Raw genomic sequence first — 21,933 nt, 5'->3', positions numbered from 1 at the left:
GACCATAGCTGCCACTCAAAAATAAATTGTGGCCTGAACCAAACTGACTTACCGGTACTAGTGATGTTGGTGAATCGTCCTGCGGCACATGCACAATACTGTGAGAAGCATGTGGCTTCTAACAATTGCTACCAATGAAAGTCCAGTGCTGAAGGGCTTGTACTTGGCCCAGTTTGCAGAGCCATAATAGCATGGACCTAAGAACATTAGAGGCAAACAACCTCATCCCTCTCCTTGCCACATGACCCCCCCCACCAAAAAGGGGTCTGATAGGACTTTTTGTAACTGTTGAGAAAGGGATACTTACACATCGGTTACAGACGATGGAACATTCTCATCCACCCATTTGAGATCATCATCCTGTTAGAGAAAGGCAACATAACATTAGAGAAAGCAGAATAAAATAAAATAACGAGTGGTGTAGGATCTATTAAAACATACTGTTGGTTAAATCAAAAAGGAAGAAAAACAGTGTGTACATAGACTCCCCACCTCAAACATGCATTTTTATAAGATTCATGTTCACCAACAGGGAATACTCAACACAAGCAGCAAATAGCAAATTGATAAATTTGTTTAATGTTTAACCTTTCTGCTCCATACCTACTCCTGGCGACTGTTGCCAGAGATAAAAATGCCGGGCACATCCATTAGCATCTGTAACTTTGGAATTGTATTTGTGCGGAAATTAAACATGCGGATAAGGCAATACAATAATGTTTTGACAAAAAGAGCCTTATTCTTGCTGACTCTTCTGACAGAGACATTTGCTGCCACTCAGACTGTCTATCATCACAAGAAGATTGTGGGAGGCAGTGGAACAGTAAAATACAAATGACAGAGTACACAATCAACTTCTAGGTTAAACGTGGCATTGAGTATGCTATGTAAGCCCCAGAGGTTCAATATAATGTTCAAGGAAATTGATCATCTGGCAGCCAAGTAAGTAACAAGCAAGAGTATTCTTTTAATGAAGCTAGGACGGGATTTAAGGTTAAAATATTTCTTAGGCCTGCATTCTGGGATATAAGTTCAATTGGCAGAACATAAGCTTGTTGCTATTCCGTCTAGCAGGGCACACTATGACAAAGTTCTCATGAGAGAAATCCAAATGTGCATTTGTTATTTTTGAAGTACCCTTGTCATCAGTTCATCAATAGAAAACAGGTGCGAAGAATCAACTTCCCACTGGTGGGCTGGACGTCTGTCACCTGAGTAAGAATGCAGTTGTTCTTGGGACGAAATTGAAGTTTAAATGATTCAGAAATTGCATGACCCTTGTCAAGAGTTTGTTGAATAATGGGAACAAAAAGAGAGTCATAACGAAATGACCCTGAGCAATTCAAGTACAGAAATGTATTAAGTTATTTTATATTCCGTACTCTGGGGCCAATTTGTGACAATGAAAGTTGTTCTGAAAATCTGCTCAATGTAGCTGGTGCCACATTCTTCTTCAAAAAACTATCTTCGAGTGTAACAGAACTCTTAAGCCCTGCGTACTCTACCCGCTATGCCAGTTGCCCCTCTGGCACAAAATTTTTAAAGACTATACCACTGGAATATGCGGAGTACTGTTTATGACAAGGTTCAAGGTACAGAATTTTGATCACTAGTTATGCGACTCCCAGTGGTCTTTGTAGGACTTTGCAAAAGGATCAGGCTGCTATAGAAGTATTGCTTAAGGATTAAAGACTGGACACTTCATGCTAATTTCAAACACTACTTTTTGGAAGCAGGCTCTGACAGGATTTTGATTAAACAATGGACTAAAGAGCTTTGTAGCTAAATGTATTTTCATTATTAAATCATGTGGAAGTGGAATTTTGATATAATATGATCTGAGTTTACCAATTTGTAACTCTGTAAGAACTTAAGAACGAGCAAATTAGATATATAAAGACCATATTGAATTGATTTTATGTTGTTATATGTGAGAATACTGGCTTTCTTGCTGATCACAATTCTGTACCACATTCGTCTTCCTTTTTAGATGTGACACAATTGAAACAATATTTTTATTGAAGGGCTATCCTACTGCTGAGCACATGACGAAGTTTAAATAAAGCAAAGTATATAATGTGTCTGTTAGGACTTGAGCAAGTTAGATTTTGAGTACAGCAAAGGTGGATTTAAGCCCCAAAAATATGACCTTGAGCTCCAGGTGGTTGAGGTGATGTCTTTGGCTTGAACTATCTAGAGTTCATGAGTCTGACTAACCAGACAATGAGCTCTCCAGCAGTACTTTGAATTATCTGTCGTCATTGTGATATAATTCACTGGAGGCTAAAAAGTAGAAAAGTTAAAGTGGTCTGCTGCTTGTGGTAGTGTGTAAGGTACTCTGTTTTGACTGCTGACTACAGGAATGATCCCAACTCAGAACCAGGAGTGACTGGTGACTTATCATCAACCAGGGCAAAGGGATAACTTAAATTCAGAAAGCCAATGGGCTTAGGAGTCTCTGAAACCACCAAGCTGATAGTTGAGAAATACTGGTTTGTTCTAGGGCACGACTCTCTTGTAATGGACGAACCACGACCAAATAGTCGTCTATCACTACTATTGTAACCTGAAACCTAGGAGATGGCCCCAGATAGAACTTCAAGATTTATAAATAAAAAAACAAAGCCTTGAAAGAAAGTAAAGGAAGGTTTGCCTGGCAGGCATTTGCAGATTGAACATTCTGCAAACAGCCATTTAGATAAAGGAAAAGTTCAGGTCTACAGCCGAGAGACCTTTTGTAAAGAGTGAAGTTTAGATCAAAAGGTAAGTAGTTTTACTGATGGCAAACCTCAAGAAGAGTGATGACCTCCCTAATTCAGCATTCTGGATATAGACAGATCGAATGAAGTCTTCCTTCTGCTTAGTTTCAAAGATCTGGAAGGATCCCACAAAGAGAAACTGGTTCAGATAACAAATATCTAAGATTGACCTGTTATATGTTTTTCCTGGGTACGAGAAACTATCTGTAACTCTGCAGGAAACATTGTCCTGCTACCTAGTCAAATGATCAATCCTGTTCAATAGGGTGGCTCAAAACGGAGTGTGGGCAAAGTCTAAAACTTATGGCCATTGATTCGGGGTAAATCAGATTAATTTGGGTCTTTCGCCATAACACGTGGGTTAAGATCAGTTAGGACAGAGGTGAAGTCCTTTCTGGTGAGCTGCCTATATGCAAGAGGTTACAACAAAGTTGCATAGTGGCCCCAAACCTATATAACATGTATCTGAAGGATGTCCCGGACAATCTTAAACAATCAGATTGTTTTCCACCAAAACTGGCAGAGCTACTTGTGTGTATGATTATTTCTTTCTACTGGCTGAAATTCCGATTGAGCTTTGAAGGCTCTAGGAACAACTTGAAATATTACAATTGAACCAGTTTTCTGGCGATCAATATGGGAAAGCATGATGTAGTTTGGCAGGGGATTGGTGGGAATCGTACATATTAGTGAACGATGAGTGATGCAATTAATTTAAATGATACAAATATTTGGAAATTGTTATAACTTTGTTTTAAATGAAAATAACAACTGACACAATTAATAGCAAGGGAGCTGGCATCTTCATTTGTGGATTACAATATACTGTGTTCAAAATCGGAAAACTTTTGCCTGCTCGATCTAATTAATTTAAAACCTCAACGTTATTTCATAGATAAAATGTGCTTTGATTTTATGCATTACTGCTTTAGACAAGTTTTGATCTTGGGCATTATTGGCTCTTAGTCAAGGCTGAGTGAAAGCTTGCTCCTGTTTCTTGTAAAATCTGCTCAGTTAGTAATTATCGCACATTATATGTCTGCTCAGGATTGACTGATTTGAGATAGTATTTTCCAAGCCATCGAACCATCGCAAATGCAACGGATTCTTTTTTTTATACAATGAACTGTCAAACAGATTGTGTGACAGTCATATTCGCTTGTTATACCTAATGCTAAAACAAATTCTTTTATAATATTCTGGTTTATAGGTAGGTGTCATTGCAGCATATGAACAAAAATGTTAATTAGAGAGTCTAACTATGAATCTGTACAGGAATTGCAGCTAAAAAAGATTGCACTGTTTTAAAAAATGAGGAGGCAGTAACTAATAGTAACTTAACTTTATGCCTTTTAGGGCCAATAAATGATAATATTGTATACTCTTACCTGTTAAATGTTTGCATTTATTTTAATACGTGTGCATGACTGTTTCCTAGAATAGGTTTTTACCTAAAGCAATATAGATCATTTGATCTATACCACTGTTGCCGGTGAAGCATGCACCAAGATACTGAGAGCAGCTAGCTTCATCTACATGAAGACATTATCCACAAATCTCAGAGTAGGGAGATGTGTATTTGCAGATGATGAGACTGCCATGGACATGCCATAAAATTACCAGTATTTGCCCAACACAGATTGTTTCTCTTAATTGCATTCAGACCAAATCATGTTTGAAGGCGTGGACCTTGTTTTTCAGTATTTTATTTCTAATAGCACTCAAAGACTTTGCTAGTACAATTCCAGTGATGCATTTCTGCAAGATTGTGCCGGTAGATGGAGAAAAGAATGTTTTACTGTAGGAATGTAAGTCTGCTTCTTTCGTTCAGAATGTTACTGAGTGGACACAAATGATGTAATATCTCATCTGCACCTGTTCACGGCTCAGAAGGTAGTGTTGACTAGGTCTTTATGTATTGTTGCTGTAAAGGCTCTTTTCCTCTTACAGCCGATAGGGAAAACTCTGCAGGATACCAAGAAACCAATTCTTCAAACATGCAGACATTGCTTTTTTCTCCTACTCTCCCAATTTGACATGTTGTACCAGAACATAGCATTGATCTATAGTATGGGACGAAGCATTCAACCATTACATTTTGCTAGAAATTCATATGCTTTTTCTTTGCAAGCATATGGCAGTCATGTTTAGCTGGAAGCATGTGTTTATTCTTTTAAAAAAAAAATACCATTGCAACACCTTGCCTAGTCCGGTTATTTTGGGTTTGTCCATGCTTGTTTTATGCTTTTTGTCAATCGCTTGTCTTCAGATCATAGTAATCCAGAGGCAATAGCACATTTTTCTGCAGCAGTAAAAAAATTCTATGCATTTTTTTTTTTTTACTTCAGAGCACATGGCTACTAAGTTCAGTCGGACCTGTTTTTTTTTATTTCTGCCAACTTATGACGTTTGAACTGTATTCAGCTAGGGTCTTGTATGCTTTTTAATGTAACCTCTTATTGCTGCTCACCACTTCCCACAGTCACACTACCCCCTTCACACTTATGCAGATTTGGGAAGAAGCATCAATTTACGTTGCAATATATACATACAAAAACACATTAAAAAAAATGTACAACTACAGTGTAAAGTTCCAAAGTTTTGTTATGCCGCCTTTCCTCTCCTAGTGAGCAGCAGTCACCATCCTGACATCCACAGTGATCATCATTCTGACATCCACAGGCACCAGGAATCCAGAGCGGTTACATTTTTCTGCTGTGCTTCATATGCATGTTTTGAGGTTTCAGATTCCGAACCCTCTCATTCCTAACAAGAGCTCGTTGAGAGCGAAACACGTCAGGAGCTGTGTTACTTACTCCTGGACACTTGGATGGTATTATACTAATCCAAAGCTGTAATACTGTGTCTGGAACGGTTAGATGTCTTTGTCATTTTCTGCTCGACATAGATAGCAACAGCTTATTCTATGCTTAAACACTGGGATGTAAAAATGGCAAGGGCTTTGTCAGTTTTCTAGGTCGGAATATATAGCCCTGTGCTATCCAATTCTCAAAAAATCTGCTACAAAAGCAGTCATCTGAGGGGTAGATTTCGAGTGTTGCTCGTACCTCTAAAAGTCCCTAACTGGTGTTATCTATTGCTCACTGCTATAGCAGAAAAAGATTAATAGATTTACATCAAACTTGGCATAAACATAACACATCACTGCTTTTGTTGGTTTGGTGTAAACCAGTTCAGTTGTTTTAGAGATATTATCATTTGAAAAATGTACCAGGTGGGCATGAAACACTTTTCATATACATCTTGACAGCTGGAAAAACATTTTTTGATGTGCTTGTATTGTTTGATGAATATGCATGAAAGTTTGCAGACCCTTAACATCTTAGTTTTACTCTTGCTATCTTCAAATTTGTACAGCTCCATCAAGGGAGATCTCCGTTAAAAATGGTGGGGGGAAAAGCGTTAATTTTCTAATGACATCGGCATTGTGTGAACAATCTGTAAAAAATGTCGTGGGTTTGAAGAATTCGATTTCTAGCAATATGTCAAGTTTAGTTTCCATCCATCAAGGCGCTGCAAAGTTAAAGGCGGTGGGAGAGTTTAACAAAATGTTATTTTGCTAATATTGTTGCAACTGTTTGATGCACTTCCATGAAATGGGGCCTGCAGTTAGCAAGGTAAATCCAGGCCAGAAATGTCAAGCTTCGTGCCAATTCAGTAAAGGTGAATAAATTACATTTGGGCGTTTCGTGCCAATTCAGTATAGGTGAATAAATTACATTTGGGCGTTTCATGGATCTGCATGAAATTCGACAAGACTCAGCATTATTAGTGCATTCCTTGTGTTTTGAATTTAAAGCAGGCACGTCAAGGGGCTGGAAGTCAAAGAAGTGTTTATATGCAAGTGTAAATTTGACAGCGGTTGATGAACCTGCAAGAAATGCGACATTAGGACGTTTATTATTCTGCTACTATGTCAAGTCTTTAGCAGATTCAACGGGGGAGGGGGGGGCAAAAATAAGTAGGGGTGGGGGCAATGAAAGTTTCATTCACTATTGTTGGACTTGGAACTCTCTGAAGGGTCACTCCAAACGTTTTGCCTTCATTCCCTTCCTTTGCTCAACCCAGTTTTGTCAGGTTTTAGAACTCTGTTAACTTTACCACTGCTAACCAGGGCTAAAGTGCTTGTGCGCTCTCCATAAAACATAAAATAAGACTACAAATAATTGGCACACTTAATCTACTTGTAAGTCTCAAGTTAATGCTACTACCTGTACACAGGACCTGTAAATTTAAATCTTACACGTGGGTCCGAAGCATTCATTGTGCTACCCACTAAAGCTGCCTTTTAAAGCTGGTCTCAGGACTGCCACTTGACTGTAGTGCAGTTTTAAACTACGATTTCGACCTGGCAAAATACACTTTTTGCTAGACCTACCCCAAAGGTAGGCCCTAAAGACTCATAGGACAGGGTGCATTGTATTTACAATGTAGGAAATGTGCCCCAACAGTGAAAATCTCCTGAAGTCATTTTACAGAGTTGCATGGTCAATTTCTCCCATTTATGAACAATGGATTACCTTATTAAATTTACTAAGACATAACTTTAAATTGGGAGCAGATAGAAATATGTTGTTTGCGCTCAATTGCAATTTTAAACCCTCTTTAATGGCAAAGTCAGATTGTAGATTACAATTCTGAAAATTGAACTTTTAGAAAGTTGGCTTTATGTTCTTGCTCTAACCATTTGTGGCTTCTGCCAGCATCCAGAGTCACATGACTGAATGGCTCTTCTGTTGGGTTTGTGTATTGCCACACTTCAGAACACTCCCGGACATGTGGACTATTAGAAATGGGGGTCTCTAGTTGGCAGGTTGTTACCCTGTCTAAGTAGGGACCCTTCTTCTTAGTCAGGATTAGTACACGTCTAAAATAACCCCTGCTCACCCCCTTGGTAGCTTGGCACGAGCAGTCAGGCTTATCTCAGAGTCAAGTGTTTAAAGCATTTTCACATAACATACACATAGCTGCCAATGTTTCAGATTGCTTTGTGTGACATTTTCATAGTTCCTCAGTTCTAGTATAGCTATGTAGACCTAGGTATCTTCTCAGCCCATTTAGCCTTTTAACAATGTTGTGTCCCTTTGGTATTTTCAGCTATACATTGATCTGCACTGCATAGCTGCCAAGGTTTCAGACTGTTTTGTGTGACATTTTCATAATTTTAGTGTAATTACGTGTGACATTTCAATGACTATGAGTGACACTATATATGTTACCAATGACCAGAGTCACCCGACCCTCACCAGCGCGGCCCATTCTACAGCTGCCAAGTTTTCAGTATGCACATGAGTGACCTTCAGTGGCACTTTATAACTGGCGGTGGATTAAGAAAATGTATGGTACAAAACGAAATTCTTGTTTTAGTAAAAGCAGTGTAGTACCTGGATTAAATAAACCACTCACACCTGACATGGGATACCTTGAAATTTGTGTAGTTGCCCTGCACCCTTTCCTACCGTACCATACCTTCCTGTAATATTTTTTATTAGCATTAAATAAAATGCAGATGGTAATCTATAACAAATAACTCATCTCAGTTTCGGCCTGAAAATACGCTTTGATCTGTAAGTTAGAAATTCATTTTTGTAGTAAAAAAATGTACACTACTTTGGTATTTCAGTGTTGCAATTGATAGACATTACCCAAATTAATGACCGCGGTTTTCTGAAGTACTTAGATGTCACCAGCCAGTGCCCTGCACATTTATCTCTGCTCGTTGCCAAATTGTTGCTACTGGCTGTCCGCATCCTCCCACTACGATGGTGTGTCTCCCAGATACAGTATAGCCAGCCTTCTTTCTGGGATGTGGGATGGCAGAAGCCTCGACTAGAGTCGTAGACAGCCTGGGCTAGACAATATCACGCTTAAACATTTCTGCGGCTTGCCAACCGAAAAACGCTCAGGATAAGGAGAATGGACAAACACTATACCCCCTTTCCCGAAGCCACATGTGATTGGATGGAAAAAGCTGCATAGCTGACTTTTTTACACCAATCTGTGGCAATATGTGGACAGATTGGTGTGGGGGCTTAGGAAAGCATGAGCCAAGCAGGGGGCAAACCAACACCCTGCACCAGGATCCTCCCCACAACACTAAGGGGTCGGACGGCACAGAAAGCACAATATGTCTGCTGATGGCGGGCGCTGCAAAGACAAAGCTGCCGCCCACCATTCTGTCTACCTGGGGCCAATCTGTGAAGTGCGTGACACTGCTGGTCATCATATGGGTGGTAGCTTTACAGAAAAATTGCAGGCAAGGGGATCACCCATGCCCAGAGCAGACTCGGAGACAGGTCTGGCAGGGCTCGGCTGATTGAGCTGTAAAGCCCTGGCCTCCCTGTGTTACAGTTATGGTAAACGCTCAGTACGGTTAATGATTATTTCAGTTCCGACACTGCACAAGTTATCTGAAAAATGAAATACTCTTTAGCTCAGTCACTCAGTGTTAGAAATGGGATTTCTGGTTGGCTAAGGCTTGCGCCAAAGCCAGGCAGAAGCCACCACTCTAGGCAGGGCAAGGGAGTTACACGCCAAAGATAACCCCTGCACACCCCCTTGGTAGCTTGGCACGCGCAGTCAGGCTTATCCTGGGGCCATGTGTAAAGCATTTGCGCACGCACACAGCAACAACATCCCAGACACACTGCAAAAGGAACTCCACACAAGGTTATATCAAAAATAGCCTTTGTATTATCAAAACACATTAGAATAGTAATCGCACAATATACACTGTGCCAACTGGCACTAGGCAATATTTACAAGGGATTATATACACCTGACAGGGCCCACTGGACCACTGTCAGAACCGTCACAAAGCAAACTTAGTAAAAGTAAAACATTTCATCAACGTACAACCAGTAACCACTGGTAATCACTGTACTTAGCATCAGCCTGCAACATAAACTACATTATGCACAGTATCACATCAGGCGCAAATTACATTCCGCGCCAACCTCACCAGCATAACCACATTATGCAATCATCTCACAAGTCTAAACGCATTAGACCCTAACCTCCTAAGAGGAACTCACATTAGGAGCATAAATCACAAAGTGAAACATAATCTCACTAGCGTAAACCATAATATGCAAAACAACCTCATAATCATAAAACTACATTTAGAGGTATCAAACAGGGTGCGTAAAACATAGTACATACATTACATTTCCTAGCACCAACATAAATCACACTAGGGCCTGGCGCCCTATAAACCTCCCAGCCCCCCTCGGCACACTGGCCATCTCAAGAAGGGGGCTCAAATGCCCTATGTCCCAAGAGTCAAGGCGCGCTGCCAATACAGCGGAAGTCCAGGGTGCGCCATTTGCGCAAACCTAAACGTAGCAACTGCCCACCACTTGCTGGGCAGCTGGGTAAGTCAGGGGGCAAAGGAGTGCATCTCACTCCTAATTCAAAAGGTATGTCCCCAAATAAAGTATGGCCTAAACGGTGCAGCTGCCCACTACTTGCTGGGCAGCTGTAATTATTAAAATGCGGCCTGGACACTCCTGGTGCCCTTTGAATCAATCTGCCAACGTTGCAGCTGCCCGCACTGGTGGGGTGCAGCTGTGAGTAAGGAAAGGGCCCTGGCACCACTATACCCTCTGGGCCTCGCTGGGGCTCTCTACAAACATGCCCTCTAGCAAGTGGGTCAGCTGTAGAACAAATGGCCACCACGGGGAACAGCACTGGCCCCTCTGGGCCCTCCCAAAACAAGATATGCACCTCCTAGAGCGCACTGTTGCTTAGAACAATCATGCCCCCCAATGGAGCTTCTCTGGCTCCTAAAACAAAGGATGTACCATGTTGGAGCCACCTGGGCTCGAGAACTAAACATGGCACACGTTGGAGCGGCCCGCTGCCAGACAGGGCCGCTCTGACTCTGCCTCTCCCAACAGGGACTGCCTCGAGCTCCACTCACCGGCTTGGAGCTTCTCTTTCGCCGGTCTTCCTCCCTCGCTGCCAGCTCTTCTCCAGTGTGACAGGGGCAGGCTTCCTCCAGCCAGACGGGCGGTCAGGGGCTTTCACTTGTGCGGCGGGGTAATGCACCTTCAAGGTACCTCGGGCCCCTCGCCTCCAACTCCACGGCTGCAGGCTCCTCCGGTCAGCGCGGCACACGCGGGGCTCTCCCTTCACCATGGGAGCCCCACCAAACTACCACAGCGCTTCTTCTTCCAGAGTTAGCTACGCCCCGAGTCAGGCGGACATGCCTGACTTCCGCTTTTCGCCCAGGGCTGCCGCGGTTATCTCTCTCAGCCAGTATAACCAGTAAAACGCGGGGTGGGCTCCCGCGTATAAAATAAATGAAAAGCGGCCATGTGGGGTGGGCATCCACTATTCCAAATAGCAGGAGAGCGGGGTGGGCACCCACTAACCATAAACTGCAATCAGCAATCCGCAATTCAAACGCGGGGTGGGCAAACGCGATTGCAGGCAAAACGCGGGGGAATGCATACGCCAGGGATTCCCTCCTGCACAGGCAGCGTTGCGCTGCGGAGCCCTCGCGCTCCTTTTTCCTAGGGGGCCATACAATGAAAGCGCTCCTCTTTAGGACAATTACAGCTCTTTGCTGTAATGGAAATAAAGCCCTCCCAGGGCGCTAGGAGAGCAAAAAAAAAAAGGTCCTGTAGAAAGAAGAAACCGGCAAAAAGGGTTCCAAAAAGTCCTTTAGGCATCAGGGGGCAATGCAGGGCCCAGGGGCCAGCACACAGGGCCCTTCAGCAGGGAGGCAGCCCCAATGGCAGTCCCTCCTGGACCCTACCAGCAGTAAGCCCCCCTCTGGCAGGAACAGAAAAGGAACTGAACAATTTTATGGGGACACAGCCTCTATATTTATATTAGTAAAACCCTTGTTCTAACAGTGTAGGGCATGGGAGAACCAGATACAACTGGTCCAGGGGAGCTGTGGAGCACTTTGTTTTGCTCAGCTCTTCTCTCTTTTGTCAGGTGGGGCTCACTGATTAGACACACCACAGGAGGCGGAACCGGCATTGTGAAGGGAAGGCACAGTCCTATTCAGGTCCCAGGTGCAACTCTTCCCTCCCATCTACATGCAGATCTCCCTATTCACCACTGGGCAGACTCATCCTGGCATGAAAGATGGGACCCCCTCAAAGAAATAATTTGCGACCAAGGAACAGAGGGGAAGAAAGAAATTTGTTCTAGGAAGTTGTTCCTTCAATGGTCATATGTATCCATAGACAATATACAACAAATAGTTAAGAAAGGTGACAGAATTATATAAAAGTGTTTACTTTATCATAGTTTTTCTTTTCATTTTAATTAAGTATTTTTCATTTCAGTTTTTCATATACAAAATACATGATTCATCATAAATACATTTTTCAAACTCGAATTTTTTTGCTTTTTAGAGCACACATTATTAATAACACACCAGTAATAGAAAAAGATTTTCTTATACACGATTATAATAAACAATTAATTTTTAAGAAGGCCACCTGATATTTAAATACTCAACTCAATTCGCAAACATACACACATGCATACCACAACCACACTACCAAAAGGGGAAAAAAGGGAGAAACTACGTATTGATTGACAAGTTCACAAGTTGTCAAATTCTAGGGTCTCAGAAGAACTTGAGGCTCTCGCACATAATCGGTCGACGCGCGTTTCGGTGGATAAACCACCTTCCTCAGGACCTTTTTTTCTCTTGTGGATCAAAGATATCAGGGGACAGAACAGATAGGCCGATTTAAGTTCCTCAAGTGCTCAGTTGCTAAATTTTAGGACCGGATACTTGTTGAGAGACACCGATTTTCATTGCAAGACAGGGTACAATTACTCCAACCTGTTCAGAGATGGTTATCCGTTCTCCAGGGAGTCAATTAAAAACTTTTAGTGGCTGATGATGCCCTCAGCGGTACAATACGGATCGATAAGACGTGGTCTCAACAGCTACGGTGTCTTGTTAGTGGCACAGATGAGGAAACCCTAGAATTTGACAACTTGTGAACTTGTCAATCAATACGTAGTTTCTCCCTTTTTTCCCCTTTTGGTAGTGTGGTTGTGGTATGCATGTGTGTATGTTTGCGAATTGAGTTGAGTATTTAAATATCAGGTGGCCTTCTTAAAAATTAATTGTTTATTATAATCGTGTATAAGAAAATCTTTTTCTATTACTGGTGTGTTATTAATAATTTGTGCTCTAAAAAGCAAAAAAATTCGAGTTTGAAAAATGTATTTATGATGAATCATGTATTTTGTATATGAAAAACTGAAATGAAAAAAACTTAATTAAAATGAAAATAAAAACTATGATAAAGTAAACACTTTTATATAATTCTGTCACCTTTCTTAACTATTTGTTGTATATTGTCTATGGATACATATGACCATTGAAGGAACAACTTCCTAGAACAGACTCATCCTGGCTCCTGGAGCCACCCACATCATCCAGCACCTGTCAATCACAAGCCAGACATGCAATTCACATCAGGCAGGCAGACACACAGCACACAGAAATGGCAACTTCTAAAAGTGGCACATCGCCACCAGTCACCATAAATCTGCACACACCATTGCGCAGCATTTATTCTCACGAGTTTGCACATACTAAACTCACCCTGCATACAGATCTGTAATTTTAAGAAGGGAATCCCTGGTAAGACATCTAGTGGCCTGGGGAAGCCCATTATGACACAGAGTATTGAGTGGTGGGTTTAGAGCAGCCCTGATCAACTGCAGATCGCTACCCAAGCACACTGATGACATTTGGCTTTTACTAATGGATAAGGATTGGGATATAGTGTTCCTTACAGAAACTTGGCAGACAGAGGACACCCTTGCAGCACTAACATTGGCAATCTATCAGGGTTTCAGGATAGTATGTGTCAACAGGACTGAAGAGAAGCAAGGGGGTGGGAAGGCAATACTTTTAAGGGAGTCATGGGACATCTCTTCTGAATTAAGTGGCTTCGGAGCCATAGAGGGCATGAATATTTGCGTTAAGTTCTCCCCGTCCTTTCTTTTGCTGGCCTATTAATATATAAACCTCCAGACTGCCCGAATCTTCATCTCTGGGAACTGAGCAATCTGTTTGTGCAGAAATCTCTACAACACTCTAATTTCATGGCGTTAGGTAATTTTAACCTCCATGTGGACGATCCCTCATCTCCCCATGCCTCGCAGCAGGTACAGTCCCTTAAGGGTGCAAACCTTATGCAACATATAACCACGCCCACACATAGAGCAGGCCACAATCTCGACCTCATTTTCTCTAACATCCTGTCTACTAGAGTTGAGGACCTTCAATGTATGATGTGGACAGACCACTATATTATCTTGTTCTCGATTTAATATAGGTAAAACACAGCAGTTGGGCCAAAAACAATCAAAGGTGGGTAGGAACTGGAGTGAGTGCAGATATTGTGGGTCCACTGATTATTAATGGTGACCTACCATGCTCAGAGGATCGTAACAAGGACGCAGCACTGTTTAATGCGAGGATCTCGGCTTCACTTGATGTGGGGGCACCAATAAAAACTCTCAAATCGCAGAGAGAGTCCCCCTCAGCCCCCTGGTTTTCAGAGGATTTCAGAAGGGAAAAAAGTGGATGCAAGAGATTGGAAAGGCAATGGAGGAAGGAGTATACTCCGGAAGCAAAGCAGGTGTATAAGATAGCTCTAAAAAACTGCGTAAAATGATGGGAGTGGCCAGGAAACAGTAATTCGTTAGACAGATTGAGGGTGCAGAGCACTCAAGCAAAGAGATTTTCAGGTTTGTGAGATCCTTTACTAACCCAGTTGCGGCTGAAGGGAAAATGTTGTCCTCTTTAGAGTTATGTTCGAACCTATCTAACTTCTTCAAGAAGAAGATTCAGAATATATACTCTTCTTTTACATCAGAGGTATTATTATTGGCTCCCAATAACCTGCAAGACTGATGCTACTTTTATGGAGTTTGCCTATATATCCCCGCAAGAATCCTTGAGTGAAATCTTGAGGTGTAAGTCGGGATCTCCCACTGATCCCTGTCCTCCCAAGGTTTTCAGATAACTCACGCACTGGATTAATCCAGCACTGAATTTTATCTGGAATACGTCACTCTCGACGGGCATCTTTCCTGATGTCTGGAAACAGGCCCTCCTCTTACCTCTCTTGAAAAAACGCAGACCCCAAGGTGCTTGGGAATTACCGTCCTATATATCTCTGCTACCTGCACCTGCAAAAATGTTGGAAAAAATAACTCCGCACCAACACACCAAGTATGCCGACTCCCATACATCCTTCATGACACTCAGTCAGGTTACCGGACAGGATACCGCACGGAAACCGCCTTGGTGGAGGTGGCAGAGTCTATAAGAATGTCAATGGATGCGGGAGCTTCTGCTATGCTGATCCTGTTGGATTTGTAAGCGGCCTTTACACGGTTGCTCATTCCATACTGCTAAATAGCCTTGAACTGATTGGTATCCTTGCTTGGATCCCGTCCTACCTCCATAATCGCAAACAAAGTGTATTTCTTCCACCACACCATTCATCACCTAAGCCGTTAAGGTGTAGGGTACCACAGGGCTCGGCACTAAGCTCTTTAATATCTATTTTGTACCACTCTTCCATCTGATTGACACCTGGAAGTTAAAGGCTGTTTCCTACGCAGATGATACACAGCTGATATTCCCCTTTAAGGATCAGTCAAGGGATGCATTTGCTAGATTAACGGGCTGCCTGAAAGATATCACCAGCTGGATGAACGACAACAAGCTAAAGCTAAATTCGGAGAAGAAGGAGGTCATGTTCTTTGGTCAGCCATCTCCTCCGCCCGCAGGACTTTGGTGGCCAGCTGAGTTGAGAACTCAGCCCTGTCCGGCTAAGAAAGCTACAAATCTGTGCGTCAAGTGTGCCTCAGCTCTATGTTTTGAACCCCACATACACCATGTCTCATCGGTCTTCTTTGGCATACTGAAAACTTTAAAAAAAAATCCTTTACCTCTTGCCAGAGGACAGTAGGAGGACAGTAGGAGGACAGTAGTCCATGCGACAGTGACATCCCATCTAGATTATGCTAAAAGTCTGTACCTGGGACTACCCAGGTATCTAATTCACAGACTTCAGATGATTCAGAACGCGGCAGCAAGACTTATTCGCAGAGTGCCTTTCCGTCACCACATTTCCCCTCACATCAAGCTCCTCCAATAGCTCCCGGTTGCAAAGCACATTGAATTCAAGGCCTTGAACCGTGCGTTTCGGGCAATGCACAACATAGGACCTAGATACCTTAGAAAGAGACTCCTCCAGCATCAATCGGCATGCTCTCTTAGATCTAACTCTAAGCACCTACTGTCGTTCCCCGGTTTTCCACGGCCAGAAACGGAGGCCAGGGCTTCTCGGTCAGGACAGCTATGCTATGGAATGCACTTCCTCTACATCTTCGCATACTGGACTCTGAATCCGACTTTCGCAGGCACCTGAAGATGTGGCTCTTCAGCTAGGACAGTTCCTTATCTGTTCACCCGATTACTGCTCAGCGCCGGGACACCTTTGTTTGAGGTAGCTGTTTGAGCTATAGAAGTAACACTATTATTATTATTATACAGTATGCGGAAGTCATTGAGCAGCTGCAGTCATAGATTTTCGCGCATATTCACAGAAAGTTCACAACCAGGCAGACAGACCGGGCACCCAATGCGGTTTTGTTACCATGCAGGGCACATCATTAAGCATACGCAGGCCCTTTCACGTCATGTCTGCCTGCCTGGAGACTCTTCCTGGTGCGGGTGTGTTGGACCTGGGGTCTCCAGATCACACTTGATAGCTTGGCCCGGTGTAAGACAGTCAATCTTAGAGGCAAAAGTGCTAAGCTTGCGTCACACCCTCACAGGAACCCAGCGTCCGTCCGCTCAAAAATGACACTACACCAATCCTTTTAGAAAAGTTGAAAAGCTTTATCTTTTCTTTCAGTTAGTTTTTCAGTAATCTCACAATCTGTCACATCTGCATTTCAGATACCATTATTAATATTTGACATACTTTTGTGAATTCCATGAATTAGAACAATGAATTCAGTTCATTAGCAGACTTTACTCATTCCTAACAACCTAGTACTAATAGGAATAAGAGTTTCTTTGCAAGTAGACCATTCTTTTTTTTTTCTGTAAGTGCAAACAGATTTACATCACCATAAAGGACACATTGGAATTACAAGTGGTTTACAGGTTCCAGAGGTAGCTCTGTAATATTTGTACCTAGAAATGGAGTCCAATAGTAACTTGCCTAGAAGGACAACATTTAGTTGTGTCTTCAATTCTTACCACCATTGGTTACACTCTACAAGTACCTCAGTAAGACAAGATAATACTTTTGGAATAAATAGACTTTACATTGAAAGTGTACACGCTCCCTTTAGACCAACAAAGTTCCACTTCTAGCATTGCTGTAACGACCATGCTCTTAGTCAAGTTTGATTAATTAACAAATCTAACCTAACCTTTCTCAGGATTGCTGTGGAGGGTTAATATTTTTGAGGGTTACCATCCTCCACTAGAACCCCGGCAAATACACAGAGCTTTGGTTGAATTTTACAGTCAGGGCTCTCAGTTGCCAGTCTCCTCGGCTCAGCAGCCCGACCACAGTTACAACCCTGCAGGGATTTTGGTAGTGCTGAGTCTTTCCCCTCCCTCCAGGACAGATTTTCCAGCTTACTTGATGATGACGAGCTTGACAGGAATCCGGAGGGTAAAAGAACACTCGACGGGGCTTCCCCGCTGACTGTAGGACTCCGACGGTGGTTCTCTCACCAAAGTCCTGTCAGCGAGTGGGGAAATTGATTCTTGCCTCCCCTCCTTTTCGTTTCCACGCCTCTCTCCCTCCTTTTCCTCCTCTCGTGGAAGAGCTCCGCTTCAGCTCGGTCTTCTCTCGTCCCGCCCCTCACCTTCCGGTGCCTCGCCTTCTCTTCACTCGACAGGCGGAGCCTTGCAGGGCCTCTGCTACCTAGCAACCAACGCGGAAGACGCTCTCCTACCTCACATCGACGCCGGTCACCCACGAGCGCCAGGAAGCACAGTTTGCCTGCTTCCCCAGCCGACTTCAAACAATGAGCGGTGAGTGCAGACAAGCGTGGATGATGCTACGCTGCTTAGGGTCCATTTTTCTTGGACCTTCAATTACACCTATTCACAAGTAGGCTTCGGGGGATGGCCAAGAGACAGTTCCATCTGATTTCTCAGGGTTTCAGACGGTATCCTCACTCACCCTCTAACTCCTGGCTCAATGGTTTTCCGCTACCCAGACTGAACCAAGGTTATTTTTAGATAAGAGGGGGGTACCACAGAAGTAAATTGCGACAGGGTCACAGATTAAGACAGGGCAAGGTCATCAGATAGGGGGGGCGTCAGCAGAGAAGGGGAGCAGGCCTGCAGACAGTCAATTTCCCTACCCAGTGCACCAACCTCTCCTCCCAGAAGTCTTAACTCCTGACTGACCCCACTCCTCACAAGATCACCTCTCTTCTCCAAAATGGCCGCCCAACATTCCGCCTTATATAGGCAGACCCTAGAGTGTCCATAGAGGTCCAGAAGGTTCTGGAAGCCCTCATTATGTCCTATGGCCCTAGACCCTGAGGTGACAGTTATGGCAGTTACTGGCCACCATTTTGTGTGACTGAGTTTTCACCAATTTTTAAGAGTCACCTAAGCCTAAGAAACTATAGGGTCAAGGAGGACCTAACCCCTAGGTCAACACCTAAAAAGTCCAGTGGACATAAAAAAAAAAAAAAAAACAAAGGTTAGGAGGCAGAAAGGGGCCGAAAATAAATAAATAACAGGAGGGACCACCCAAAGGGCTGACAGGTCTAACACGTGTCCCCCCCAGCTGAAAGTGGGGAGAGCTACCCAACCCCATGGGAGTCCTCATCACTAAGGCGGAAATACCTAGAGAGACCGTCTGCATTGGCGTGGTCCACTCCAGGCCGATGTTCCACCTGGAAGTCCATTCCCTGTAGGGAGATGGACCATCTCAACAGCTTGGGATTCTCCCCCTTCATTTGCATCAGCCAACGAAGGGGTTGATGGTCGGTCTGAACCAGGAAGTGCGAGCCAAACAGGTATGGCCGCAACTTCTTCAGAGCCCATACCACTGCAAAGGCTTCCCGCTCAATTGCACTCCACTTTTGTTCCCGGGGAAGTAGTCTCCTGGACAGGAAGACTACAGGCTGATCCAGCCCCTATTCATTGAGTTGCTATAACACTGCCCCAATGCCATGCTCTGATGAGTCTGTCTGGACAATGAACTCCTTGGAGAAGTCTGGGGCCCTCAGGACCGGTGCTGCACACATTGCTTGTTTCAGCTTCTCAAAGGCTTGCTGACAAGCCTCTGTCCAGACTACCCGTCGAGGTTGTTTCCTAGATGTGAGCTCAGTGAGGGGTGCTACAATAGTAATATACCCCTTCACAAAGCGACGGTAGTAACCTGTGAGACCCAGGAAAGCTCGGACCTCAGTTTGGGTCTTGGGGGGCTCCCAGGCCATGATTGCCTCAATCTTTGCCTGGAGGGGCTGCACCGCTCCCCTGCCCACCAAGTGGCCTAGGTACACAACCGACCCCTGCCCGATCTGACATTTACTGGCTTTGATTGTCAAGCCAGCCTGTTTCAGGGCCTGGAGAACTGCTTGTAGGTGACACAAATGGTCCTTCCAACTGCTGCTGAAGACGGCAATGTCATCCAGATAAGCAGCGGAGAACGCCTCCATTCCAGAAAGGACTTGGTTCACCAGCCGCTGAAAAGTGGCAGGGGAGTTCTTGAGCCCAAAGGGCATCACACAGAACTGGTAGTGGCCCTCAGGCGTGGAGAAGGCTGACCTCTCCTTTGCTCCATGTGTAAGGGAGATCTGCCAGTACCCTGAAGTAAGGTCAAAGGTACTCAGGTATTGGGCAGCTCCCAGCCGGTCAATAAGTTCATCCGCCCTAGGGATCGGATGGGCATCAGTCTTGGTCACTGAGTTCAGTCCCCGGTAATCCACACAGAACCTCAGCTTTGGAGTGGTGCCCGGTGGGGCAGCTTTTGGTACAGAACCACCGGACTGGACCAGGGGCTGCTAGAAGGTTCGATGACTCCTAGCTCCAGCATCTTGGTAACCTCACCGTGGATGCTGGCCTTCACCTTGTCTGACAGCCGGTAGGTCTTAGACTTCACTGGTGGGCTGTCTCCTGTGTCCACGTCATGGGTACACAGGTGAGTCCTTCCCGGAACAAGGGAGAACAGCGAGGAGTACTGCTCCAAGATCTGGCGGCAGTCCTCTCGCTGTTCAGGAGTTAGGGATGGGGAGAGAATCACTCCCTCCACCGACCCATCCTTTTCCTCAGACGAAAAGAGATCAGGGAGAGGCTCGCTTTCCGCGTCCTCTGCTCCATCAGTCACCATCATCAAGATGACCTCGGGCCTCTCATGGTGGGGTTTGAGGCGATTGGCATGCAGCACCCGTAGGTGCTGTCGAGGGGTCTTAAGATCCACCAGGTAGGTGGCCTTACCCTTCTCCTCCTTCACCTCAAAGGGGCCTGTCCAGCGATCCTGGAGGGCACTTAGCTCTCCAGGTTCCATCACCCACACTTTCTGGCCAGGTTCCAACTCCACAGGGTGAGCGTTGTGGTCATACCACTCTTTCATCACTGCTTGGCTGGCTTCCAAGTTGTCAGAAGCTTGCTTCCACAACTTTGCCATTTGGCTCCGGAAGGCCAGCATATAACTCACCACATCCCGGGGAGGCTTTCTGGGAGACTTTTCCCATCCGTCCTTCACCAGGCTGAGAGGTCCACGCACAGGATGCCCATACAGAAGCTCGAAGGGGCTGAAGCCCACTCCTTTCTGCGGCACTTCCCGGTAGGAAAACAGCAAACGGGGTAGGAGGACGTCCCATTTCCTCCGCAGGCTCTCAGGCAGACTTCTTATCATGCCTTTTAAGGTCTTGTTGAACATTTACACTAGACCATTGGTCTGTGGGTGATAAGGAGTGGTGAACCGGTAGGTCACTCCACACTTCTTCCACATTGCCCGCATATATGCTGACATGAAGTTGGTCCCCCTGTCGGACACAACCTCCTTGGGGAAACCCACTCGGGTAAAGATCCCCATCAGGGCCCTAGCCACGACAGGTGCAGTAACAGTCCTCAGAGGAATTGCCTCTGGGTACCGTGTGGCATGATCCACCAGAACCAGGATAAACCTGTGACCAGCTGTAGTTGGCGGATCCAATGGCCCCACAATGTCGATGCCCACCCTTTCAAAGAGGGTGCTAACGACAGGAAGTGATTCCAGGGGAGCTTTCAGCTTCACCCCTGTTTTCCCACTGGCTTGGCAGGATACACATGTCCGACAGTATGTGTCGGATGCCACTTTCATCTGAGGCCAGTAAAAGTGGGGGACAAGCTGGGCAAAGGTCTTGTCCTAAGTGTCCTGCCAAGGGAATTTCATGAGCCAGTTCCAGAAGAAAGGCTCGGTACCGTTGAGGGACTACCAAGGCCCGTGATGAACCGGGCAAAGGTACCTTTGGTTCACTGTAGAGGAGTCCATCCTCCCATAGATATGGTAGTTCCCAGCAACGTTCCCTGCTGCCTGGGCTTCGGCCTGTCGCCTCAGTCCCTCAAGGGTAGGGCACTCCTTCTGGCCCTTACAAAACTCCTCCCTGGTAGGCCCTCCTTTCACATGCCACTCAGCAGGGATAGGTAGGTCCTCCAGGGAGACTACTTCCTCCCCCACAGACTCCTGGTCCACCATCGCAGGTGGCCGATCTGTCTCATGGGGCGTGGAAGCCGAAGCAGGCTTCTCCTGTCCTCGGTTCTTTCCCTTTTTGGCAGCGGGCTGGGCCATTGTTCCAGGCTCCAGCCCATGCGAACTCCCCCTCCGGGCAGTCGTGGACCTTGTGCTAGCCCAGGCCCAGTCAGGTGTACCCAGCATCTCCGAATGAGTCCGGTATTCCACCTCCTTCCAAGCATTGTGCTCCATGTCATTTCCCAACAGACAATGGCACGGCAGGGCTTACGGCAACTCGAAGTGAACCTGCAACCCCTTCCCACTCAAAGGGAACCTCGGCCACAGGGTAGTGGCCCAGTCTGCCGTCAGCCATCGCGGCGGGGTGGAGTACATGTGGAATCACCTGCTCTGGAGACACCAGTTGACTCCTTACCATAGTCATACTGGCT

At 45.0% G+C, this 21,933-nt stretch overlaps 1 protein-coding gene across 2 annotated transcripts in view; it reads right to left on the bottom strand.

The window, feature by feature from the left end:
* Positions 1–21,933, bottom strand: part of TMEM87A (transmembrane protein 87A) — a 213,071-nt gene that overhangs the window by 16,587 nt on the left and 174,551 nt on the right. For both annotated transcript variants that reach the window (XM_078659633.1, XM_078659634.1), the window contains exon 18: positions 308–360. In XM_078659633.1, the coding sequence (XP_078515759.1) occupies positions 308–360 (53 nt within the window). The remainder of the gene's footprint in view (positions 1–307; positions 361–21,933) is intronic.

The sequence above is a fragment of the Lissotriton helveticus genome, chromosome 9, assembly GCF_964261635.1.
Source record: "Lissotriton helveticus chromosome 9, aLisHel1.1, whole genome shotgun sequence".
Lineage (NCBI taxonomy): Eukaryota > Metazoa > Chordata > Amphibia > Caudata > Salamandridae > Lissotriton > Lissotriton helveticus.
Note: the sequence above shows the minus strand (reverse complement) of the source record. Positions and strands in the feature narration are given on the sequence as shown.